This window comes from Chinchilla lanigera, unplaced genomic scaffold (assembly GCF_000276665.1).
Source record: "Chinchilla lanigera isolate Chin_1 unplaced genomic scaffold, ChiLan1.0 scaffold00016, whole genome shotgun sequence".
Classification (NCBI taxonomy): domain Eukaryota; kingdom Metazoa; phylum Chordata; class Mammalia; order Rodentia; family Chinchillidae; genus Chinchilla; species Chinchilla lanigera.
The window spans coordinates 31,017,922-31,043,789 of NW_004955417.1; the positions used below are offsets into that span (position 1 = coordinate 31,017,922).

The 25,868-nt window shown below is 43.5% G+C and overlaps 1 protein-coding gene across 3 annotated transcripts in view; it reads left to right on the forward strand.

Moving 5' to 3' along the window:
* The first annotated feature begins 1,467 nt into the window (after nucleotides 1–1,467).
* Emc2 (ER membrane protein complex subunit 2) overlaps nucleotides 1,468–25,868 on the forward strand; it is a 28,755-nt gene continuing 4,354 nt past the window's right edge. The window contains exons 1-11 of one of the 3 annotated variants that reach the window (XM_005381969.2): nucleotides 1,468–1,587; nucleotides 2,523–2,636; nucleotides 3,140–3,204; nucleotides 3,566–3,651; nucleotides 5,496–5,553; nucleotides 16,104–16,189; nucleotides 16,336–16,395; nucleotides 19,195–19,276; nucleotides 20,267–20,377; nucleotides 21,636–21,779; nucleotides 22,577–22,681. In XM_005381969.2, coding sequence (XP_005382026.1) covers nucleotides 1,548–1,587; nucleotides 2,523–2,636; nucleotides 3,140–3,204; nucleotides 3,566–3,651; nucleotides 5,496–5,553; nucleotides 16,104–16,189; nucleotides 16,336–16,395; nucleotides 19,195–19,276; nucleotides 20,267–20,377; nucleotides 21,636–21,779; nucleotides 22,577–22,681 — 951 coding nt within the window. In that variant the 5' untranslated portion in view covers nucleotides 1,468–1,547. Of the gene's footprint in view, nucleotides 1,588–2,522; nucleotides 2,637–3,139; nucleotides 3,205–3,565; nucleotides 3,652–4,465; nucleotides 4,573–5,495; nucleotides 5,554–16,103; nucleotides 16,190–16,335; nucleotides 16,396–19,194; nucleotides 19,277–20,266; nucleotides 20,378–21,635; nucleotides 21,780–22,576; nucleotides 22,682–25,868 lie in introns of those variants that run through there. The other 2 variants (XM_005381970.2, XM_005381971.2) reach the window with 2 other exon arrangements.

Genomic DNA, 25,868 nt, shown 5'->3' on the forward strand with positions numbered 1-25,868 from the left:
GTTACTGGAGTCTGTCCTGTGGGGCAGTGAGACCAGGTGGATCCCAGTTTGGCCCGAAGCAGGAGGGTAGAAAGGGTGGACAGAGGCATCTCAGGAACGCCAGGGGCAGGGCTGGTGCTGGGGTGTCGGAGTCCACTCGGGCCTTTTTCTCTGCAGCACAGCCGTGGCTGTGGGGCGAGCAGGGCAGACAGGACAGAAGCTGGCTGTGCCCTGGCGGGCGGAGTCCTCGCGCAGGTAACCCGGGCACCCCAGCTGCGCGTGCCGGAGCTGCAGGCCTCCTGCCCTCTGTTCACAGGTGTGGAAGATTAGACACGGGTTCAGTAGGTCGTTTGTGCTCAGGTAAAAGTTTAGATTCAAACCAGATCTACCAAGGCCTCCTCTTTTTATCACTGTTGCATGCTCCGTGCTGGTTGCTTTTCATTTGGCTTTTACTCCTTTCCAGTTCATTTTGTGGGTTTTTGTTTGCCCCACAATTTTTCTAGCATATAGCTTTAATCATGTTACTTTTCTTTTGCTCCAAAATTTTTATTCTCCTGCATCTTTAAAAACAAATTTAAGATTCATTATTATGAAACAAAAGGCATCTAAGAAACTTACTTTTCTCATTTCCTATCTTCTCAGTTTTGGTCCCACTATATTTCTTAAATTTTAAGTTACCAAGAGTTCTTTCTGGTGGAGTAACTTACTTTCTTACTGGCTTTTCTGAATGCCCCCCTTTAAGATTTAGTTCAGGGCTCTGTGGCCGATATCCAGGGTTCCCCAGAAGAAAGAACTGAATGTGAACCACTTAACCACAGTTTATGTGCTGACTGTCCCAAGGGTTGCTCAGGCAAGTGTCATTTCAACCAGTCAATTCTTGTATTGAATACATTTGATAAAATGGTCATTTGTATATTCCCTGTTATTTTATCTTGTAACAGTTAATGAAAAAATATGCAATTTTTGGTCATCGTGTATTTAAATAATTGCACTGGTAAGTGGTTAATTTGTAATGAATTTTTACAAATTCTTCTGTCATTTTTGCCCCGCAGGATCCATTTTCACCTTATTATGAATTTGTTTTCTCTTGTAGGCTTCAAATTGTAGGAACTCAGTGGATATAGAAGTACTGAAAATCTCATATGCTTCTCTTACAAGTTTTCTTAGACTCCTAGGTCATTTAACTCATCTATTCAACAAATATTTAATTCAGCTAGAAGAATGAAGGTTGTACTTCAAGATTTTCAGATGGTTGAAAATAAGAAAGCATACGTGTGGGGAGTGGGACAGTTAATCCTGCCTTAACTATGTGTGTCAGTTCATGCTGCCGTAGCAATACACCATAAATTGGTTTTAAGCAACAAAGTTCTGGAGGCTAGGGAATTTAACACAGGAGTTTTAGAGGAGACCTAGACAATTCAGTCCATAACACTATGAAAGAAAAGACTAGCTTAGGTATTTTTAAGTGTTTCATTAATATTAATTATTAATTCTTTTCTTAGCCCATTTTTACTGCTAAAACACAGAACCTCAAGGTGTGCATCCTCTAATGAACGTTCATCTGGCTCATGGTCTGGAGGCCGGAGGCCAAGCTTGGGGCTGCGTCTGGTAGGGAGCTCCTGGCTGTGTTGTCCCATGCTGGAAGGCAGAGACGGGTGCAGGGAGAGGGAAGGACACTGAGCTCCTCTGTTTCCAGGAGCCCATTCTTGTCCCAACTGCTGGTGGTGGCGTTGATTCATTCGTGAGAACAAGCCTGTTACCTCTTGGAGCTAAGACCTCTCAGCATGGTCATGTTGGGCATTAAGGCTCCTAGCTCGTGCATTGTTGCAGATGGTTTCAATCCATAGCAGTGTTGTCCTTAAAACTTCCAAGATTCCCTGTTCTGTGGTAGCTCACTTATGTTGTCAGTGATCTTGACCTTATTTTACATTACTCACATTATTTCTTGTTTTTTTCAGTAGAGTAAAAAGACTTCCTTTGTTCAGTTCTTTTGCCCATCCTTTCTTTGCATAGCACTGCATCATGAAGTTTGTGATGAATCCTTTTAGTGCTGATTGCCTGAATGTGATATTCTGATTATAAAAATTTTATGTTCTTGGATCAGTGAATGAACTTCAGGAGCACTGTGAATACTTTAACATATCTAAATATAATTGTATGCATGGCTAGATTCTGAGGAAACAGTCCCCAGCTTTTATCAAACTCTAAAAATAGCCTGTATCCCCCAAACAGAAAAGAAAGTCAAGAGCTGGCACTGCCCATGGGGCACAGCGTCTGTTGCAGACCAGTCCCTGCACTGCTTCTTCAAAGGGCAGTAGTGACACTGGCTGGGGGCCGTTTGGGTCATAAAGGGTCTGCTGCTCTTGTTCAGTTGATTTTCTACTTGATCAATTTTGTCAGAATATCATGTTACAAAATGAAATTGGCTATTTATATAAATAAACTCACTGATCAGAAGTTTATGTGTTGTCATATTTTGACATTTGTCATGTATGTGTATGTGTCCACATATATAAATAACTTGCCTATTTAATTTTTTTCAGAAATGAGAGATAAAATGAGAAAATGGAGAGAAGAAAACTCTAGAAATAGCGAACAAATTGTAGAGGTTGGGGAAGAGTTAATTAATGAGTATGCTTCTAAGCTTGGAGATGATAGTAAGTTTCTGAGTTACTTTATTATATTCAGGCTGAACACTCGTCTCATTTATGGTTCTTCATTGATTTTTTTAGACCTGTCTTCATGTTTTCTCTACTGTTCAAATCATGTGTGATTTTGTCTCAGGAAATTTAATGATAACTTTATTTTGAGAATTTATAATTGCTGGTAGGGAAGCTATCAAAGGAGCGTTTTTGTTTTAAAGCTCACAAGGCTGCCAAATGTGTCGCCAAAGTGTGTTTCATCTGATCTACCAAAATGTATTTCATAAAGAAGTTTTTAGAATGGTAAAGGTGTTAATTGGCAGTTCTTACCTTATAAGACATTAGAACATTTTCTATTGCTGAGAGCTGGAAGTATGCTTTTTTCTTAATTCCAGAAATAATACAATAAATCAATTTTCAATTATAAGTAATGTTCTCTAAAATATTAGAAAGTAGAAGCTTTATTAATTTGGGGGATTTTTAATGTTAAATTCAGTGCATTCTCTTTCTCTATCTAGTTTGGATCATATATGAGCAGGTGATGATTGCAGCTCTGGACTATGGTCGGGATGACCTGGCGTTGGTAGGTGTTACATTTTATATTTCATTTGGTTTACAGAATATATGTACGTGGTTAAGAGCTGGTGCAGCCTTGTGTTAAATGCTTTCCATGATAAGTTTTGAATGTAGTTTTAACCTTAAGTGGAGAGTGGGGTACAGTTCAGTGGCAGAACACTTGCCTAACATACATGAGGCCCTGACTCAGTCCCCACCACGGGGGCAAAAACAAAACAAAACGTGAAAACCATCAAAAACAGTGGATGGGACTAATTAGTAACCTCAGGGCACAGTAAAAACCGTATAGACCATTCTTTATGGATCATTTAGGATGTAGATTGTAATGACGAGTCTTCAACTCTTTTTTTGCCTGTTATTTCTTTTAGTTTTGTCTTCAGGAGTTGAGAAGACAGTTCCCTGGCAGCCATAGAGTCAAGCGATTAACAGGCATGAGATTCGAAGCCATGGAAAGGTAACCTAATCTTGTGAACAGTGCGATTTTTATTTAAAAAATGGCAAATGCAGAGCCTCTGTTTAGGTTTTCCGACACCAGGACGCACCCGCAGTTGTCCACGGTCTTCTGTTGCCCAGCACTAAAGTAGTTGTCAGAGTGCTTTTCAGCACAGATCTTGCCGGATACTCCCAGGAAATGGGATTTGACATGAAGTCTGATCCATTTCCCATCTCTGGCCCAATGAAATTGGATCATGCTTTGGAGTAAGAACTGGCTTCAAATCCTAGTTCTAGCATTTTCTAGCTTTTGAAAATGCTCGACAAATTATTTAACTTCTTTTAAGCCTTTTTAGCTTCAATTCTTTGAAGTAAGGATTTTGCCAACTTCTTAGTGTTGTTTTGGGAAATACACACAAAGACACATTGAAAACAAAATCAATAGAAGGCGTCATCTTCGTCTAGCCTGGAGTTTTCAGCCTTCTTCAAAAACCACCCCATTTCCAAGGATGCATTTCACACGGAAAGGAAGAGGAGAAATGATGGTCTGTCCTGTTTGCAGCGTGCATAGAGTGCTGTTTGGCCTGTCCCTCCTCCTCCATGGTAATTCCCAAAACACCTGTGTGGAACTGCAGGAGAATTAAGTGTTCACCGTGGTTAGACTGTGAAGTGCGGCAGGGTTTGGCTGGGGTTGCGGCTGGAGATGCGGAGGAGTGCCAGATGGTGTAGGACCTCACATGTCCTGCTAAGGAATTTCAGAAAGGCGCGGGGAATCCATTCTAAGACTGTGAGGAAAAGTAGCAGTTGGATTTGACCGTTAGAACGTTTTAACAAGGGTGTGTAGTCAGCAGTCTCAGAAAGAAGGCAGCCTTCAAGACTGCTTTACCAGCGTTGTGAACTGTGCAAAGTGTGGCCGGTGAGGATGGATGAGAGGAATGGAGAGGTACGAAAAGGGTCACCAGTTCCATTTTTTTTTTTTTTTTTGGTTTTTCTCTGGTACCGGGAACCGAACTCACGACCTTGCGCTTGCCAGGCAGGTGCTTTTGCCGCTGAGCTAAATTCCCAGCCCCTACCAGTTCCATTTTAGAGTCAAAGGGAAATGAGCAAATATGACTTTCGGTTTTCTGTGTTGCATCTGTATTGTCATCAGCAAACAGAGCACAAACAGGATGAGGAAAGTGGAGGTTTGAGTGGAAAACCGTACCAAGTTTGAGGTACTATCATGGATATCTAGCTGCAAAACATAAGGAGGAAGTGGAGTATATATTGTAAGGACAAAGAAATGGGAACGAGAGAGTAGATCTATGCTTGTGTTGGTAGGATAGCAAGGTCACTGATCCGAGGCAGTGAGAGTGGCGTGGAGTACAAGCTGTGCATCACGAGTGGTGAACATTCACATACTGTTCGGCATTGCCAGTGATTTGAGACTTTCTCATACTCAGGAATACGGGAAGAAGTGAGTCTCCTTCTGTCCGTTTCCACTGCTCATCTCTCTGCCACTTTCTCCACTCAAGCCTAGCATACATGGGTGTGCACCCTTCCAGGCTGTAGTGTCTGAGTGTCTGCCGTGTGTGTCTAGTTCTGGTGTGTGCTCTGCCTTACTAACCTGGGTTGCTAGTTTCTGCCTTTGTATTTAGGCCCAGTTGAACCAGTATTCTTTGAGATAAGTTCTTCTGTGAGTACTTGATGTGATGGGTTTCCCTAAAAAATTCAGAACGTAGTTAGCATCTGCCGGTAAATGGAGATGGGAAGACTTGAGTAGCAATTTGAATGCAGTTAAAGCCCTGCCAGTTTAATCTTTTCCGGTCTTCACTGTTTATCACTACATTTTTAAGGTAATGAATTTTGCTTTTTATTTTTAAATAGGTACGATGATGCTATACAGCTGTATGATCGAATTTTGCAAGAAGATCCAACTAATACTGTAAGTTTGTAGATTGTTGTGGAAATGATCTGTTTAATTTAAAAGGTGGAATTAATTCCCTGAGAAAATGATGCAAAGATACATGTGGAGCTAGGCTTCATGCTCTTAGCGTCAGTAGCTCATGGTGGGCCACATTGTGTTTTATATAAATGTAAGACTCCGCAGTAAAGTTGAACTTCTAGAAGCTGTCTTACTACAAAAGAAGTTAATTGAAATTAAAAAAGAATAGACTGTGGGCTTGCGTAAAACCCCAGCATAGCTTAGTGTTTTCACAGTCCTTTGAAGGTTAAGAAATACTAACTTTACAATTTGTGTGGTTACCCTTTTGTTGACTTAATGAAAAAGAGTTAATATCCTAAGTTAAATAAGACTCGTAAAACATGTCTTTGTCCTTTCCTAAAGAACCTCTCATGTACTTACTGCACTTACAGCTCTGTATCCTGTTTCACTTTCCACTTAGCCATACAGTGTATTGAGAAAAGTGAAATTAAGTTTCTGAAAGGAGTTTTTGAGTTTCATGTATTTTTCTCATATCAGGTTTATATTACTAACTAGAAATTTTCTTGGAATTGGGAGAACATTTTACTTACATTTTAGAAGGTGGGGATATTTTTCGTGAAGTATTTCACTTCTTCAAGATGCAAGATGATATATAATTGAACGTTGTTCCATCTTCGTGGTATTTTCCATAGTTTATGAATTTTCATGACTTTTAAGTCTGGCTGAAGGAGAAATCAAAATGATTTCTTTCATGGAATAGGTGTGAGGTGGTAGTAACTAAATCCTTTAGTGGTTAGGTAAACATTTTTGAATAAGATAAATAATTGTATTTGCCAGATGTATTTTTTTGTCAGATATTATCTAATCCTTGCCGAGTCTTCTTTCTTTCTGTAAACATTGACAATCTTTTTGGTGAGCCACCAAAGTATTTGTGTTCCTGAGCAAAGATACCAGTTCTGGTCCCGATCCCTTGAGAGCACTTGGATTGGATTGAGGGAGAAGACAAAGCTTCATGAGAGTTAGAACGGATAAAGCACAGGAGAAGGTGTCATGTAAATAATGAACAGTTCAGGCCTTGCTGAAGATGCTGCTGTCGCTGTCCTCCGGTTGCCTGGAAGGAGCGTGGGGCTGTCGTACTTGTCGTGTGCCTCTGTCTGTCCAGGTATCTGGTGTAGCAGGGCAGTTGTCCTTCCAGCTCCGACAGGCTCTCCTTCCTCCTCACACGTGGATGTCGTCTTCTCAGATGGGTGTTGAGTTTCCACTCCGCTTGCTGCTGGAGTGGAAAGACGGACCCTGGAGTGGAGGTTGTACCGTCTGGCCTTTGCCTTGAGGAGTGGTGCGATGTCACTAACGTGTTGTGGGCTTGCAAAGGTTTATTCAATTCTGATTCTTTGGTGATTGCTGCAGGAGTTTTGAGCCTTGCAGGCCCTGAAGAATGAATATGGCTTAAAGGAAACAGGTTGTGGGGGAACATCAGACTCTCCGTGAACAGCTGGCATGCAGCCTTAGCTTAGGGAGAGGAGCGTGAGGGCAGAGGGGTTCCCAGAAGAAGTGGTAAGCTGGGATGCCTATTCCCTTCAGTTTTTAAAAGTTAGGTGAGATATTATTTTGAAAAATAAGGTATAATCTGTTAAAGATTACAGATAATATAAAGTGATTCGTGGTAAAAAAAAAAAGTCTTTTTACCCCTGAGCTCAGATCCTCTTTACCTAAGTAAAGAATTATTACATTTTTTTTATATTCTTTCACAGATTTTTTTTTCACACACAAGGAGTTGTGTGTGTGTTTCTGTCACCATCTAGGCAGGGAGAGCGATTAGAAATGCATGAGGTAGCATTCTCCATGCGACGGTATATCTTAGAGGCCACACAGGGCAGCTCGGCCTTTGCCTCATCCTGTGGAGAAGCCGCATGGCGTTGTGTTGAGCTGCTGGCCCTGTAGCGCTGTCCTGACGGTGTACAGCTCCGAGTCTCCTCGGTGAGCTGCCTCCTCTCAGAAGCAAGTGCTGTGCACATGGGTGTCCTCTGTGGGGTGTGTGCTTACAAGTGGAATATCTGGGTGTGGAGGCCCAGGCATTTTAAATTTTGATACATATTACCACATTTGTCTCCAAAAAGGCCTTCGGCTTGCCTGTACTACTCAGCATGGTGTAGGAGAGCACCTCTTTCCCTGTATCGTCCCACATTGTATAGTATCAGCTTTTCAATTTTAATTCATGCCAGTCTAATTGGTTAAAAATGTTATCTTGTTGTAATTTGCATTGTGAGTACTATTGAACGTTTCTAATATGCTCCAAAAGCTGTTTGCATTTCTCCTTTTGAACTGCTTCCTTTTACATCTTTTTCAAGTAAAATTCTGTGTCTCTTCTGAGGTCATGCGCTGAGCCTGGCCGACCTCTCCTCGCCCTGATTTTGTTTATGCGGAGCCTCGAAGCAGGAGGCCTGCGTCTGCCAGCACCTGGGCTGTGAACTTCTGAGCTTCTGTCTTTGTTCTTAAGGTGGAGAGGGAAACCGAGTTTCCCCATGAACTATTTTTAGAGATTCCTTGTCAGCAGCAGGGCACCTAATGTGAGGAGGTGAAGAGAAGCTGGTGGTTTGGAGCCTTTTCTGTTTCAGGCCGAAGGTTATGGGGACCTAAGACTGGGACGAGTGGCATTTGTGGGAGTAGGGGGTGCATGAAGTGTGTTTTGTCGTAATAATACATAATCAGAGCCTCGCTGTATGAGAAGAGGAGCTCTTGAGTGTGAAAATTATAGTCACTCAACTGTCAGAAACAAGTCCTGGTCGGGGCTCCCTGTGAACTTTTACTTCTTAAATAACCCTGATGCTAGTTGGTTTGTTTTATTTTCCTGCTTTTGAACGAGAGGTGCCTTTCATTTTTTGAATGCTTTTTGAAGAAAAAATCATGCCTGTTACATGGAATGATGCTTATTGTAGTCCTTTGGCGAATGCTTGTTGAACAAATGCGTTCAGAAAGAGTTGATAATCTCTGTCTCTCGCCTTGATTTCGTATCTCAGAAAGATTAGGTGTTGCCGTGAGTTAGCTTTCTGGTGTGATAAGTCCGGTGTTTGACGTCTTGGTTTGTGTGGAGGTGAGGGGCTCTGTGCCAAGAGTGAATGCTGTAAAAATGCCACTTTCTCCAGACAGAAGCTGAGCCCTGCTGCCTTCCTTTGCTGAGCACCTGTCCACTGCTTTCTGGGTTCTCAAGTCTAGAGGTGGGGGGTTTGGTCATGTTTTGCAGGGAGGCCTCAGTCCTCAGTCCTTCAGTCCTTTCTAGGGAGCGTCTTTCTGTTTTCAAACGTGTTCCATTATGTTTCAGGGAAAATTGCTGACTAGCCTAGTTTTATGTAATGTGGAAGAAACAGAGCCAGTAGATGAGCATTATGGTCTGTGAAAGCTTGAGACAAGTTACACGGGCCCTTGTTGATTGCTTCGAACTAGTGTGTATATTTCTGATGGGAAGACTCTTGACTTTCAAACTCCAGCCCGCCGCCTTTTGCAGGAAGTGCGTTATTTAAACTTAGTCGTTGAGTAGACTGTGCTGCCTTTGTCACTGTGTGTGAAGACATGCGACTTGTCTGTCTTTTCACATCTCCTGAGCAGCATTGCTTATAGAATGTTTTGCTAGGGAAGCTGTGATAGAAGGAAATTGGTCTTTGTCAGAAACGCTTTTTGTATGATCTGGGTAAGGTCCAAAAACCAAGGGAAGCCTTTGTGAACCATTTTCTGGTTTCTTAGTAATTATTGGAAACCTGGGGTTCTGTGTGGCTTTTGGGAGATGTGCTTCAGAACTGTGGGTTAGACGTTCTACGAGTAAGAAACTGGCAGAAAAGAGTTGTGCCTTGTGTGGGAGCCTAGGACTCGCTGCTCAGATGAGGCCTTGGTCGTCTGCAGAGCGAGAAGGTGGACTCACCCCTGCACTCTCCCGCATTGCATCGCATCCCTCCTTCCTGCTCACATTGTGAGGTGAAGGACCGGGGACTGGGCCTCTGGTGCCGGGGTGTGTGTGTGTGTGTTTGTGTGTGTTGCCATTTCCATGGCCGACATTGTTATTTTATGTATGACACATTGTATATCCTGTGTTGATTTTAAAATTTACACACTTTAAAGTAAACAGCAAGACTTAAGATTTTAAATGTCTTTTATAGTAATTCTGTATCAAGTACTTTCTAAGGTTTCATATTTTATAATGGAAATTTTAATTCATACATTAAAACAATATTCTGTTATGCAGAAGGCTTAAATTAAAACCACTCATAAAACATAGAACAGTTTTCATTTTTAAGATTTAAATTAACTTTTGAAAAGACTGATCCAAGCAAAAAAATTCACAGAAATTCAGATTATCCGTACAGATTACAAGAAAAAAATACAAGAAACGCAGAATGAAAGTTGGTGGATATGTCAGACTGTATTTAGTCCAGCCTCCGTCAGTGCTGGCCGCCGTCTCCCCGAACGCTGTCTGCGCGTTCTGCCCCGGCTGGGTCTGGCCGCCGGCCCGTCATAGGCTCTTCATCCTGTAGCCTCCTCAGTGCTTGCTGCTCTCCCATCTGCAGTGCTGACTGCTCAGAGCCTCCGCAAGCTCAGTCTCCCCGGCCCGCTGAGGCGCCTTCCCCTGGACCTGGGGACTCGTCAGGCCTTCTTCCCTCTGCCCTGCAGGGTCGATTGTCCCAGGGTAGCGAGCCACAGCAGTAAAAGTGGAGCTCAGTGACTGCTGGCCTCAGGCGCTGGTGTCCTGTACCTTAAATAATTTATTTAGTCGTCTTTGGTGTCTCAGGCAGGAGGGTAAATCACGTCTGTGTCACTCCCGTTTTTCTTGTGTCATTAAACTTTGCTTTAGTGGGTCTCAGAATTCTGTGACAGATTTTGGTCATGTTATTTCCATTAAAAAGCATTGATTTTAAAAACTGATGGCTTAAAACTGCTACACACACACACACACACACACACACACACACACACACACGCACACAGGTCCACAGAACATTCTCCTTTCCTTCTTTAATGACGCATTTTTCTCCCTAAGCGGTCTTTCTCTGTGAAATGGTCTGAGACCCGTCTTCCGCCTCTGATTCAGGCTGGAGTGGCAGGTGTTGGGGTTAAGATTCTTCTAGCCTTCTGAGCTTCTGGGCGGACTTGGTGACCTTGCTGACTCCAGCAGCTTCCTTGTCCACTGCTCCGCTGACAGGACAGCAGCTGTCTGTCTGATATCGAGAACAGCACGACCGCCCAAAGGAGGAGGGTCAGAGAAGCTCTTGATGCACACAGGCTCACCAGAACCTGTCAGGGAGGGCAGCACTGCCAGATTTCATGAATTTGGGGCCCTCTTGCAGCTTTTCGCCATCCCTGCAATCAGTGTTTTATTTCAGCTCAGCAGACTTGCAAATGAGTCAGCTGACAGCCAACTCACGGCCAGGACCGAGCCAGCCGGGCTGGTTCGGGGTCATCGCCTGAGCAGGGAGACAGCTGCTTCCATCGCTGGGTCATTTTTGCTGTCACCAGCAGTGTGGCCATAATGAACGTCTTTCACAGACACGTTCTTGGCATTGAAGCCCGCAGTGTGCCCAGGGAGAACTTCACTCGAAGCTTCCTGGTGCATTTCAGCAGACTTGACTTTAGCTGTGAACCCGCTGGAGCGGAGGTGGCCACCGTGCCACGACTGAGAACGCCATCTCCACTCGGCCCTCAGGGATGGCACAGTACCACCACCTCGTTAGACATCCTGAGGCTTGTCAGTTGGGCGAGTGGGCAGAAGGATGCAATCCAAAGCTTCCAGTGCAATGGCTCCACTTACGCTGGACTTGGCCTAGCCCCAGTCTCCTGGAATGAGTTACAGCGAAGGCTTAAATAAAAACTGCTGAGTGGAATGGTTTTCGGGGGCATCCAGGAAGGTCAGAACTCTCTGGGAGCAGAGACACGGACTCTGCTGGATCACTGTGTTTATTGGGTTTTCACAAATTTGGGGTGCAGAAAGAGGAGGGCACATCAGAGGCAAAAAGCCTGTGAAAGTGACCAGGGCCCTGAGAAAGGCAGTACATTTTGCTAACTAAGGGACTGTTTGGTGTCTGAGGTTGGCAACTGTATTGCTCTGGAATAGGGGGTGTCAGCAGCCCATGTCTTCTGCTGCCTCAGCTGTGGTGTCATCTTGACCTGAGCACAGGGAGTATGAGTTTTTCCCGTAGTCAGAGGTCCCTTCATGCTCGGCAGTTGCACCCTTACAGGACCTGGCCTTAGATTTCCGCTAGCATCGCCATGTTTACGAGTGACTTTCCATCCCTTGAACTAAGACATGCTAGCACTAAGACATGGCTCCAGTGCGTTGTCACCATTCCAACCAGAAATTGGCACTAAAGCTACCGTATCAGGGTTTTAGCCAATTTCCTTAATGTAGCGCTGACTTCCTTAACCACTTCCTCCTGTCTCTTCTGGCTGTACGGTGGCCCCATGGAGTCCATTTTGTTAACATCAACGAGTTCTTTCACACCCAGTGTGTAAACCAGAGGGGCACGCTCACGGGTCTGCCCATCCTTGGAGATAGCAGTTTGGAATTCACCAACACCAGTAGCAACAAATAGGACAGCACAGTCAGCCTGAGATGTGCCTGTAACCATGTTTGTGATAAGTTCTGTGTGTCCCGTGGCATCAGTGGAAGCCACATAACAGTTGCCAGTCTCAGATTTCCACAGGGAGATACCCACGGTGACACCACTCTTATGCTCAGCTTTCCGTTTATCCAAGACGCAGGTGTGCTTGAAGGAACCCTGCCCCGTCCCAGCAGCCTCCTTCTCAGGTTTTCCAGTGGTTCTTTCATTCATGCCACCACATTTGTAGATCAGATGGCTCGTAGTGGTGGACCTGCCCAAATCCATTGGACCTGTCCAATAATGACAATATTGATGTGAGTCCTTTTGTTCCTGTGTTGGCTTTGGTTTGTTCAGTGGTGGTTTGCATGACAGGTGTGCTTTCTTGTGGCAAACCCATTGTAATAAAGCCCTGTCTGCCAGGCGTGGTGACACACATCTGTAATCCCAGCACTCGGGAGGCTAAGGCAGGAGGATCATTGCAAGTTCCAGACCAGCCTGGGCTACAAAGTGATCTCAGGGCCAGCCTGAACTGCATAGTGAGACCCTGCCTCGAAAAGACAAAAAAAAAAAAAAAAGCCTTGTCACTCCATTTTGGCTAGAGAGAAGGTCCCTGCTTAATGCCAATTTCAGACAATCATGAAGCTGAGTATGGTGTGCACACCTGTGATCCCAGCACCCTTGGAGGCTGAGGCAGGAGGATCACAAGTTCAAGCCCAGCCTGGCCAGTTTAGCTACTTAGTGTGACCCTGTCTCAAAATAAAAAGACATAAATAAAAAAGGCTAGAGATGTAGCTCAGAGTGAAGGTCCTGAGTTCACTTCCTAGTACCACCAAGTCAGTCAGTCAGTCAGGTCCGATAGAGATTGGTTCTTATGCCAGAATGTACTTTTCTTTTTGAAGATATTGCCTGGGAAGGGTTGTCATTTAATAAAAAAGTTCATGACATAGAAAAATATGCCTTTGCCCATATGACAGTGATTAGCAAGTAGATTTTTCTTTAAGTGGACATACGCATTTTCACTGGGAAGACTGTATAGTTAGTTACAGGTAAGAAGTAACCTTTAAACTTTGGAATATTAAGAGATAAAATAGTGTCATAGGTGTTACGTGATCAAGCAATGTAATGCTCATATGGTGGAGTTGTGAGGTCATGCTCTTTAGTTAATAAAGCCTTGTATTTAAATCTTTTCCTGTACTTCACTAAAGTATGGTCAGTGGAAAAACCCTTAGTTTGTAAAATTGGCTATTACAAAGTAAATCTTAAATTTCTGTTTTTACCTTTTTCTTACAAAGTTAAGTTACTCCGCTCACCGTAAGTACACATCATTTAATGTAACAGTAATAAACTGTTTAGGGGGAGCGTTTCCGGCTTCTTGCAAGGTGAACGGGAGAATCTAGGGTAGGAATCTGAAGCTCCAGAGGCTGACTCTCCTCGTAAGTGCGTTGCAGTCGTTCGTGTACACCTTTATTGCCTGGCATTTGCTTAAGGACTGTTTGTCCACAGCGCTGGAGCGCAGTGCTGTGCAGCCTGTGTCCTGCAGAAGGCTTGGACGTCATCGGGGCTGAGCTCCCAGGCCCCTCGCAGGCCAGGGCCAGGACTGGGAAGCAGGCGGTCCCAGCACCCCTCCTGCACATCACACAGGACTTGGCGGTGACTGCTACGAGGGCTCCCAGCTGTGGCCCCCCTTGGGTTGTGGCTGTGTTAGTTGCTGTTTGTGTTTGTTCTCTGGCTTTTTGTTTGATTTGCGGCGTTTGAATGCAGTGTTTTTACAAGTTTTCCCAGCATTTATACAGTGTCATGTATTCGTTACTGCAAATTCCATAAGGATTGTGGCAAAATATAAATAATTAAGCATCGCCAAATCTGCCAGTCCTTTACAGGCCTCATGGCTTACACGCTAACAGTAAGCATAAACTAAAGGTCAGAGGAAAAGGAGGTACCCTTGCTTAACCCACTGTGTGCTTGCTGCTTGCTTGGTCCCTTTGTGTTGGCACTGGCGGTGACCATAGTGGTGAATGGCAAGGGCTGGGGTTCTGATTCCTGTCTTCATTTTTCTGTGTGCTGGAGACTGAACCCCACGCTCGCACTGGACAGGCAGGCGCTCACACTGAGCCACCTCCCAGCCCTTAACAGGTTTTCCTTTTGAGATGGGGTCTCATAACATCCTCACGCCTGTACCACCACGCCCAACAGGCTCCTGTCTTTTTCATTTCAAAGCCTAGACTCTTATTGTTCTCCACACTGCCTGTGAAAGACATGGTGTAAAAAATAAAAGGAATAAACTGTTTCAAATGATTCGGGATTAGTGAGGTCAGCTGTTACATCTCCCAGAAGACATCAGTTTCTTCCTCAAAAAATATTCCTCTTATTTTCAGGAAGACTTGAGAAAAATTTCCTTTATTTTGGCACTGGGGATTGATTCCACTGAGCTACAGCCCCAGCCCTTCTTTTGTGTTTTATTTTGAGACAGATTCCCACTAAATCACTAAGTTGCCCAGTCTGAGCTTGAACTTTGATCCTCCTGCCTCAGCCTTCCTGAGTGCTGAGATCAGAGGACCGTGCCCTGTCTCCCAGCTGTGGTTCTCATTTCAAGTCATATTCTTCCTGATGGTGCCAAGATTTCAGAGCTTCAACTTTTACTTAACTTGCGGATTCTTGAAACTTTCCCAACTTTACATTTGTTGTGGCGCATCCATTGTTGTATATAATAAAATTATCCCAAAAATATCTGCGTAAGCCCGCATGGTAGGCATTGTGCTAGGCCTTTGGCCTGAATCTTAGAATCCAGACACATACATCTTAAGATGCGTCATTTATCACCAAAGTATCACCAGCACTGTGAACACTGTTCTCGGCCTTGTTAGTTTCTTGGTTTCAGAGCAGAACCTCCGGGCCACCACCCGGAGATGTGTGTCTCCTGCCCCTCCGGAGAGGCCGTGGCCCTTACTTCTCTCTGCATGACAGAAAGCAACAGGAAGCTGTTACAGGTCACAACCTTCCATGGCTCTCGTGGTGTCTGTCCTTCCATGTCTGAGTCGGATAGGCCAAGGGCGTGTGTGTGGCTCACGCTTGCACTCCCAGCCCCGTGCTTACGCTTCTTCCAGTGTGCGCCGCCACGCTGGCCTCCTGCACTGCTGCGTGGTATCCTGCTCTTCGCAGCATCTGTGTCTCAGCGTAGCGGGGGCATCGGGAGCCTCCACTCCCTGTTCGTCCTTGGCACGCTCTCCGCTGCAGCTGTTAGCTGCTCCTCGGTGGTGACAGCCCGACAGCTTCATCACGGTGTGCAGCACCTCATGTGCTCTACCCAACCTGTCTTTTTCCTACGAGAAATCGTCTATCTTTGTATTGTCGTAGTCCGGCACAGCAACTGACAAATGATAGATATCTCGTACATATTTGAATGCATAAGTGAATAGCGTGGATTTTTATGTCAACCGTTTTTTAAACTTTAAAATGCAAATTTTAAGAATTTATTATAAAATAAAGACCTATTTTTTTTCTTTGGAAAGACATAGGTAGATCTTACTCTTAAAATCATGAAAAGTTTGCAGGAGCTGCCTTTGTGTGATTTATATCCAGTGGCCTTGGTGAGCTTCTTTTTTTCCAAGCTTTACTGGTCCTCTGGCTCTCAAGATACAGACCTTGAGAATCAGGCCATAGAAAGGACTGTAGGTGGATAAAGATTAGGGTTCCCTGCTGGCTTGTAATCATCAGAATCGGGTGCTTATTTGTTTGGATGAAACGATGCGTGTATTGTATGCATCAAAAGTGCAGCGTACGTGACAGTTGGGAGTGTTGAATTCCCCAGTGGGATGTCGTGGAGTGTGTTTATAAACTCTCACTAAGCAGGCATTCTACAATGGGATTTCACTGGCATTGAGATAATAATTTGCACAGTCAGATTACCTCCCTTACAAAAACCCAGGCAATCGTGTGGGCTAATCCTTTATTAATGTCAACCCGTAGGCTGCAAGAAAGCGTAAGATTGCCATTCGTAAAGCCCAGGGGAAGAATGTGGAGGCCATTCGGGAGCTGAATGAGTATCTGGAGCAGTGAGTGTTTACACGGAGATTGTGTTTTGTCATTCTAATACAGCTTTTTAATTAAAATGGAATTTGCATTTCATTTTCCTGTTTGTCTTCATGCTGTTCACTTACGGAATCCTGCACACTTACTTTGCTTTCCTTCCGCCTGCCAGGTTTGTTGGTGACCAAGAAGCCTGGCATGAACTTGCAGAGCTCTATATCAACGAGCACGAGTAAGTTGTTAGACACGCAGGGAACTGCGCAGAGCGCAGTTGCTTCAGTAGAAAATGAGAAAACAGAGTGGCTTCCAGAGTGTCAAGAAGGGCGCCTCGCCTGTCCTTTTAAATGAGGACCGGAATAGAGCAACAAGTGAAAGAAATCAATAATTTGCCAGTTGCAGTATGTGAATGGCGTTAGCTCGGTCATTTGGGCTTTGCTAAATGGTTTTCCTTTGGGAGAAAAGTTTTTCTTTAAATACAGGTGGCATTCTTTAGAATTTGAAAGCCTGTATTTGTTAAGCTAAGGTTATTTTTGATGATTCAAAATAGTGAATTTTTAGAGTTCAGTTGCTCTTGTACACAAAGAGTATTGTACTCCCTGCTGTTTAAAAATTCTGTCAATTGTATGCATTTATTAGCCTTAGTGCTAAGAGAATCGGCCCTTCCAGAGTAAAGGCGTTCTGTTGCCTGGGTTAAAAACCAAGAATAATCAAGAATGTTGAATGCTCTAGGAACTTGCTTATTGGATGTTTAATGTTTTTGTTGGCCTCTTATTGCGGTAGTGGCAGGAGGAAATCCCAGTGTGAGAGGATTAGTGCAGTCTTAGTGCGCATTTTCTAATATCACAGCATTAGCGCCAGCTCCACCCGGAGGCGCACTGTTTTCTGTTCTCCCTTAGTTCTTGAGTCTGAGTCTGTCACATTGTTTCTTTCCCTCTTTTTGAAAGACTAGAATCAGATTCTCACGCGTGTTTTCTTTTTTTGCATGAATAGTTAACCTTGTTCTCATGCTACAAATAGCGGACACAGGAAATAAAATAGGATAAAGATATTTTTGTGTTGCCCTTGATCAAGTCTGTGTGTGCGTGTGTGTGTGTAACATGAAATAAAAAACATTGAGGTAGTTACTTCTACAGTTTTAATAAAGGTGGAAGCAAGATAAAAGTAAGTACTAGGTGTCATACAGTGAAATATGTGCTATATTCTGGGAACCATTCCTCTATTCTCTGCCATCTTGGGGCTGTCAGAGTCTGGTCAGGAAGCTGTGTGCTGTGTTTCGTGTGAATGTGTGCCTGCTTGTACATACATACGAGTACACACACTCATTCTCTTACGCGTGTGAGACGGTATATAGTGCTTACATTTAAACAACATGAGACAATTTTCAGAGTGTAATAAAAAAATCAATTTAACTTTTGTTTCTTAAAGTGGCAGTCATTTAAAATTTGTTTTTGAAAATGATGTAACTAAGAGCATTTTAAAACATTTCAAGTAATCAAGGATACTTTTAAGTTAAAGAAATACCCAAAGTAGAAAATTTGAAAAGCCCAGTAGACTGTAAAGACGGAGTCAAAAGTTGTTTGTAATTCCGTCGCCCTCCGTTAACCAGAGTCCTCCTTGCCTGTGTTACCCTGCTTCATGCTCTGGCAGAACCGTGCAGTCCTCAACCCACTTAGCTCTCTAGGAATATGTGTTTTTAGCTTGAATGGGAAATTTTGGCATCATCTTAGTTAAAAGAACACATTTACAAGACACTGCTGGGTAATGAAGTTGGGTATTTATGGTGCAGACACCCTTCCCTTTGAAGTCTAAGTACTAGATAGGTCAGAGCTCTTCAGCCACAGGTGCGGTCGCTTACCCAGTGCCCGCCGCACGTGAAGAACCAGTGCAGAGTTGTGCAGGGTGGAGTGGCAGGACACAGCTGTGATCTGGGGTGCACGTGTGAGAGCCTGCGTGGAGTGAGGTGGGATGCAGAGTCCTTGGCGTCCATGCCCGTGCTACGTTGTGACTGCTGCCCCATGCTCTCTGGCACCGGTGACAACATCACTGGGCCCGACCGCTTTTCAGTGCGATGGGCTGGGTCCAGGCAGTATGTGGAGCAGTTCAGGGTGCAGACTCGGGAGCGCCTAGCCCGAGGTTCAGTTATGGCTATGCCTCAGCAGTCTCTCCATGGAATAGTGGCAATCATTTTCTACTTTTTAGAGTTTGGGTGGGATAGAATGAGTTAACACACTAAGGATACTTCAAAAGGTGTGCGTGACATAAAATGAGACATAAAATCTTCATAAAAGTTAGCTATTAATCATGGCACATGGGTGAGCCTGGAGTGTGTGCACCCGTGAAAGTGAGTGCCTCGGGCAGTAGTGTGAAATAGGGGCCTTTACATTTGGGCAACAAATGCGCAAAAAACTCAGTGGCCTTCCAGGTGGCCAGAGAGCCCTTGCCCCTGTGTCTGCAGCTGTCCTGGAACCTGGGGACACATTCAGGGGAAGTGTAGTCACAGCTGTCTCCAGAGCCCTTTCTACCGGTTCTGTCCGTGGTTTCAGTGGAGTTCTTGTCTCACCACTACGTGTTCAGTGGCACTGGAGGGAAAATCAGAGTTAACTGCAGTTGTTACTCAGAAAAGTTTATTATCCGCTATTGGACAGAAAAGTAACAAGAATTCTTTATAATAGGGTATTTTAGTAAGTACGTGTCTGTGGAGGGTTTTGATGAAGTATGTTCCTTCTTTTTGAACATTTTATTAAGCAGTCAGAGGACTTACAGAAGCTATTCTGTGTATAGTTTTAAAATGTAGTATCTCTTGATTGCTCTTAGACCGCTGTAAGATTTACACACACCTGTTTATTCATTCCACTAAACACCTTGATGTTCCTGGTATGTATGGATTCAGGATAAGATCTTTATTGTAAGCTATTTAAATTGTTTTGGCAATAAAATATCTAATGTCACTAAATTGTTTTTAAATTATTTAAGGCGTATCTGAGATAAAATTTATGACTTTTAAAATTACTCACTGCTCTGGTGGTTTCAGTTACGCAAAAGCAGCCTTCTGCCTGGAGGAGCTCATGATGACAAATCCCCACAACCACCTGTACAGCCAGCAGTACGCAGAGGTGAGTGTGTTCACACGCAGCTCGATCCCCACAGCCACCTGCGCTGCCGGCAGCACGCAGAGGTGAGCGTGTGTTCACACGCAGCTCGATCCCCACAGCCACCTGCGCTGCCGGCAGTACAGAGGTGAGCGTGTGTTCACACGTAGCACAATCCCCAGAGCCACCTGCGCTGCCGGCAGTACGCAGAGGTGAGTGTGTTCACATGCAACACACGTGGGATTTGAGTTTTGCTGCTGTTGGGCATTATGATGACACAGAATATTTTCTTCATGCTAGGCAAGTATATAAGTGTTTGAAATATACGATGAATGTTGACTTGTGGAAATGTTTGAAATTTTTAATATTGTATTGGAAATACTGACTTTTCAGTTAAAAATCCTATTTAAACAGAGAAATGCTTTATATTTTTATGTAGTACTGGAATGCTTTTCTCTTTCCTAACTGTAGGGTAATTATGACACAGTTGTTAACAGTTGCTTCTAAGACAGTGATTTTGCTTTTTAAATCCAAATTCTAAGAAATTCATATTAAAGTTACTATTTTAGTATGTAAGAGTGTGTATATAGTATTATTAAGAATATTGGTACAAAGAGTGTAAAAAGACAATTATTACCATCACTTTTAAAGTACAGCTGTAAAGGATAGTTCAGAGAAGTTTAGATCAGTAAATCTATTAACAGGAAATACATCTTTACAAAGCATTTGCAAGGCAGTTTAATCAGAAATTGTACTGACCTTTTTATTATAGTAGCGTTTTTGTTTGAAAAACTACTCCATGATCTTAATTGTCATACAGTAGAATAGCTTTGTGGGAGAGGTTGTATTTTAATTTTTAGGTGGGTTTCATAACCTTAAGGTGAATTCTTTTCACATCTTGCCTGTGTTCGTAGAATATCTGTTTCTCTTACTTAATGCCTGTGGTATGATGATACATGCTGTATTTCAGAGTAGTAAAATAAACAGATTTCAGCAGTCTGCAACTTCTAACAGGTTAAATATACCCAAGGCGGACTTGAAAACCTCGAACTTTCAAGGAAGTATTTTGCACAGGCATTGAAACTGAACAACAGGAACATGAGAGCTTTGTTTGGGCTTTACATGGTGAGTGGAGGTGCATGCTTAATGTTATTTTACAAAGTCTGTCATTCACAATCCAGTTAGCTGTCCTTTCTAGTCATTCCTTGCTTGTTTTTTAAATTTATTGATGAGCATGTGATTTTAATTAATTATGAGCAGTAGTTGACAAGGCAGCTTTACTGCTGAATGTCAATACGTCCTAGTTGATAGATATTCAGTTGCGAGGTGTCTTATCTGAGTTGAAATCGCCATATAAGAAATTAAATAATAATAAATACGAGTATATTCTATGTTTTTTAAATTGTTATGATGGTATTGGTTCTATGTCCAACTGTATTGTATTTTTTTTACCTGGTTATACTTGTATGAGATATTTTTAAACTATACCAATAAACAGCATTAGAAAATAAATTCCCTGGTATGTCTAATGAAAACACTTCTGGCACAGAAAACAGTCTGAAAACAATTTGTGGAAGTGTTCAGGTTTGTGTGCCGAGTGAAGCGCTCAGAGCAGAGCGTCAGTGAGCGCTGCGGGCAGAGGCGCTGCTGGGCTCCTCGAGCAGTGTCCAGTGCACGGTGCAGACGTGGAAGGTTAGGGGTCGCTCAGTTCTTTGGAACATTGATTTACGGTAGTCCTTCCACAGATTTTTTTAAAGCAAGTACCCTCTTGTTGGAATTCAATGAAAAAGTAGTGATTGAAAAGGAGAATGAGAAGAAAGATGAAAATTTTTAGAAGAGAATAGCAAATATAGTTAGAGGATGGTTCAAAGAAATTAAAGGAATTAAAAATTTATCTGGATTTTTTTTTTTGAGACAGGATCTCACTATGCAGTTCAGAGGCTGGCCTTGAACTCACAGTGATCCTCCTGCCTCAGCCTCCTTAGTGCTGGGATTATAGTCCTTTGCCACCATGCCCAGCATTTACCTCAATTACACTGAAACCATGTACAGTGGAGATACAGTGTAGTTAGCAGTATGTCTCTACCAAGTACAATGTCTTTTTGAAATTTATAATGATAAATTGTTACTAACAAGCATTTGTACATAGCAGTTTCTGTGCCAGGCACTTCGCTGAGCTCTCTTTTTGTTTGGTTAAGTCCTTCAGTCCTCATCATCTGAGTGTTGCTCTTGCTGCTGCCGTTTTTAAGATGGCAGAACTCATATACAGGCACGATTCCTGTACTCTGGGCTCAGGACTCCCGAGGGACGGAGCTGGGATTCTGTTCCAGGTTCTACACTGGAGTCTTTCCTTTAATCACTGCATTTACTGACACATCAAAAGGTGACGTTGAAGACGCAGAGGAGTAAAATGTTGATGTTAGCGTGTGGATACCTCACTGGCAGAGAGGAACAAGGTCAAAGAGCCTGCAGCACGACTAGGCATAAACGGAAGGTTGAACTCTTCTGGGAACAGAGCCTTTTAAGAGTAAGGCTAGAGTTACACCTTTTCCTCCCGAGAAATAGAAGCATGTGTTTAAAAATTACCATGTGATTTTTGAGGGTCTATAGATTTCATGGTTTCAGGTTACAAATTCTTCATTTAAATACTTCTTTAAAAAGGTGAAGGTGCATCAAGTTGTGACAATCAGTTAGAACACAGTTAGTGAAAAGAGAATGAATTAGAAACAAGAATAAAGGAGATATAGCTCAGTGGCGCAAGGGCCTGCCTGGGAAGCTCAAGGTCCTGAGTTCGATTCCTGGTACTTTAAAAAAAAAAAAAAAAGAAGAAGAAGAATAAAGGAGATTGTTGCAAAGACTCTATTAACTTGCTTCTGTCAAGTCAAACCACTCCTGTTGGACTGAATTTTTTTTCATTTGTTAAAGAAATCAAAATTAAGATTCTTTCCATTTCTGTTCAGTAATTCTGACTTTGGAAAGTTAATGTAACAGTAACAAGAAATAACAGTAGTAACACCCTAATGGTGCAGTGCTTTGGGGTTATAAAGTGTATTTCCATGACTTCTTTATTGAAGAGCTAGGGATTTTACCTTTAAGAGATAAGGCAGACACATCATTAAATAGTTTTAAATATTATTTAAAATACTCTTTCTAGTCTTATTTGTATTATACTACATTTTTAAAATGTATTTTTATTTTTAAACACTAATTTCATTCAACTTTAAAAATTGTTGTGTTACAGTTTGTTAAATTCTTTGTTACCAACTCACTGCATCTATAACTTTGACTAGAAAAAAGCATGTTTTTTCTCTTCTCTGTTTCTAGTCTGCAAGTCACATTGCGTCTAATCCAAAAGCAAGCGCAAAAATGAAGAAGGACAACATGAAGTATGCGAGTTGGGCAGCTAATCAGATCAACAGAGCTTACCAGGTCAGTTGGGTGAATTTGCTCCTGTGTGGGTTTACGTATTTCCTAGTAAACTACAGAGCTATTGTCTGTTGTTGGCCTTCTTTGCCTTTGGACCTTGATTATACAGACATGTGCTAATTGTATAAAATTAATTTGCATTTTTAGGAGTTTTTAGTTATGATCTTAATAATACAGGGGAAAGAAACTCTCACCCTGCTAGATGTCCTTTTCAAGTTTGTGTTCTCTCAAATTTAAGAATGAATTTTATGAACAACAGAGGTTAAGAGCAGAATATATATATTGGGGAAAGAAAGTTTCTGACCGAGAGAAAGAGACAGAAGGGGTCCCGTGCGGGTTGCCAAGGACCCTGCTTTTTCTAGGGATTTTTGTACAGCAAAACTGTGAGTTGAGGCGGGTCCAAGGTGGGAAAAATGGGAAATCACAAGGTGGACCTGAGGTGGGACAAAACCATGGTCAACCCATAAGACCATGAGCATAACCGCTCAGGTAATACCAATTAAATGGGATCAAATAGGGAAACAAGTCCCAGAGCAGGGGCTCTTCCTGGAGGAGGTGGGCTAGTGGCTCTTTCTGGCTTTCCCAGAGGGGTCGCTGATCATCAGATGCATTTGGGGTTATTCAGGTCTGTGGTGGGCTCCTTTCAGAGTAGATTAGGCCTGGAGTGTGTGCCTGAGGGGGGGGGGGTTTAAAATAAGTGTGATGGTTGATACATTGTGTCAACTTGAGGAGTCTAGAAGCTTAACTAAGTACCTCAGCAGTTCTACATCCTGGGGTGAAAAGGACATGCCCTTACCACTCTAGGATGTTGTTCATTGTGTCAGCTTGACAAGTTTAGAAGTTTAACTAAGTCATTGGGTGCGGGGGCTGGCTGGGTCCTCACTTTGTAAACGTCCTGAACCTGTGCAAGAGAGGCAGTAAGACGGTGTGAGTGCTATATCTTCCCTGGGGCAGGTAGCCTGCTTACAGTACAAGGGAGGAAAAGAGGCTTGCTCTGCCCTTTTGCTCTTGCTGCTTTTGCTTTCTTCTGCCTCTGTGAACTGTTGCCCCTCAGCCATGCTACCTTGCCTTGGAGCCAGCTGATTGTGGACTCCACAAACTGTGAGCTAAATGAACCTTTCCTTCCTTAATTTTGGGTGTTGGGTATTTTGTCTCAGCAAGGAGAGAAAAGTAAATAAGACAATAAGTCTTGCATAATGCAAAACTAACGCTAATTACACTGTTATTGTTTTTAAGATATTTGTGAAAAACAACTAGCTACTCAAGAAAATGTTTTTCTTGGACAAAGCATGACTTTTAAATACAACTTTAGTTTGTAATATAGTACATACAACAAGAACTGAAGTCATAAATCAACATTTCAGCTAAAAATACAAGGAAAATGCACCCAAGCCAGTAAATAAACATGACCTCTTTGGTGGTCCTTTCCTTTCCCTTTCTCCCTGCCCTCAGGAGTCCTCACCTCCAGCTCACAGTTCCTGGAGCCAGGTGGGGTGGATTCACTTTTGCCTGGCCTGGTTCACTTGCTGCTAGGTCTCTGAGATGGCTGTCAGATGTCTGTAGTTGGTCTGCTTCTCACAGAACTGCAGCCCATGGTGTGAAGGCATCTCAGGTTGGCCCGTAGTCGACAGGCAGCCGGACTGTTGTGCTTTGGTACTGTTCTGAATGTCGGGGCTCTGGCCTTTTTGTGCTGTCTGACCTACGTGTGCCTGTACTTCGAGGGGTACATGCAGTCCCGCAGCGGAAGCTCTGGGTCCGGAGAGTGTGTCTGTTTCACTGTAGGAGGAAAGCACAGTTTGCCAAGTTAGCTGTCCGCTCCCAGCAGCAGATGTGACAGCCCAAACCCTGCCGGTCCGTGTGGGTTCCCGGGGGTCAGCACTCGTTCGTGCGCCCTGGCTCTGTTTGCAGGTCCTGACAGTCTAACACTTCCACGTGTTTTGGCCATTTGAATCTCGGTCTTGGGAAGTCTTTCTCTTACTGGTTCATACGATTTTTGTTTTAGTTATACGTGTAGCAGATGTCTCCTTTCACTCAGAGTTTGACTCCTAGAAGTTTTGAAGGTAAATGTTCAAATATATCAGTCATTTCCTTTCTGGTTTGTGCTTTTTTGTGTTCTGTTTAAGAAATCTTTCAGTACTTCATGGTCAAAAAAAGTAATCTTGCGTTTCTTCAGAATTCCTATTCTTTCACATTCCACACTTAAATTCACTGTCCATCAGAGTTAATTTTCATGCATTGTATGAGGTGGGTCAGCTTCTCTGCCTCGCTGTGGAAGCAAGTTCTGAGTGGTGAAGGTCATGGAGTATAGACTTCTCTTGTCTTGGTTCAGAACTTGGCTCTGGCGATGCAGTATTAGATACATGAAATGATATCTCTGGACCTAGCTTTTCTTCTCTAAGATGGACATAGAAGTATTCTGAGGAGTTCAAACATAACTTCCACTGACTCTCAGTGGTGCATATGTTTCCTTGTGTGTATTAGTGACATCTCCAAGTTCAACGTGTTACCCCACTGTGCCCACTGAAAACAGCAAGCTGTTGGAGAGCTTGTTACCAGCAGGGCGTGGGCCCAGGGCTCCCACTCTCTGGGCAAGCACCCTATCGTGAGCTGCATCCAGCCCTCCTGCTTTACAGACGAGGAATGCAAGCACAGAAAGACTCAGTAACTTTCCCAAGGTGGCCCAGCCGAGTAGTGGCACTGTTTTCAGAAGCAGAAAGGCCAACACTTGAGCTGGTGCCCTGGGGTTCAAAGTCAGCCTCTGTGATGATGTCGGAGTAGAAGCGTCAGAGCATCGTTAGGGTTCCTAACGGCCTCCTCGGTCATTTTCTCCTGTAGGTTATCGATATCCCATCCCTGCTTGTTTCTCTCTTCATTTCAGCCCTAACACTCTCAGTAGTAGTTAAGCCCCACCCCCACCTCTTCAGTGTAGGAAACCTCCTTGATTGAATCCACAGGCAAATGGCCCTTCCTGCTGCGAGAGGCATGGCCCCACCAGGCGTGGGCCCATGTCTCAGTTCTGTAGACTGACACAGAACCAGATGCTGTTCCTGGTACAACGCCCCCCACTGCAGTTTTCTCTCCCCCGTCCCTCCTTCTGCTCCCCTCCTCGCCCCACCCTCAGGGCGGGTCATCCTACCGGTCCTCTTTCCTTGCTGTCCTGCTCCTCTCCTTGCTCCGTCAGGAGCTCTGC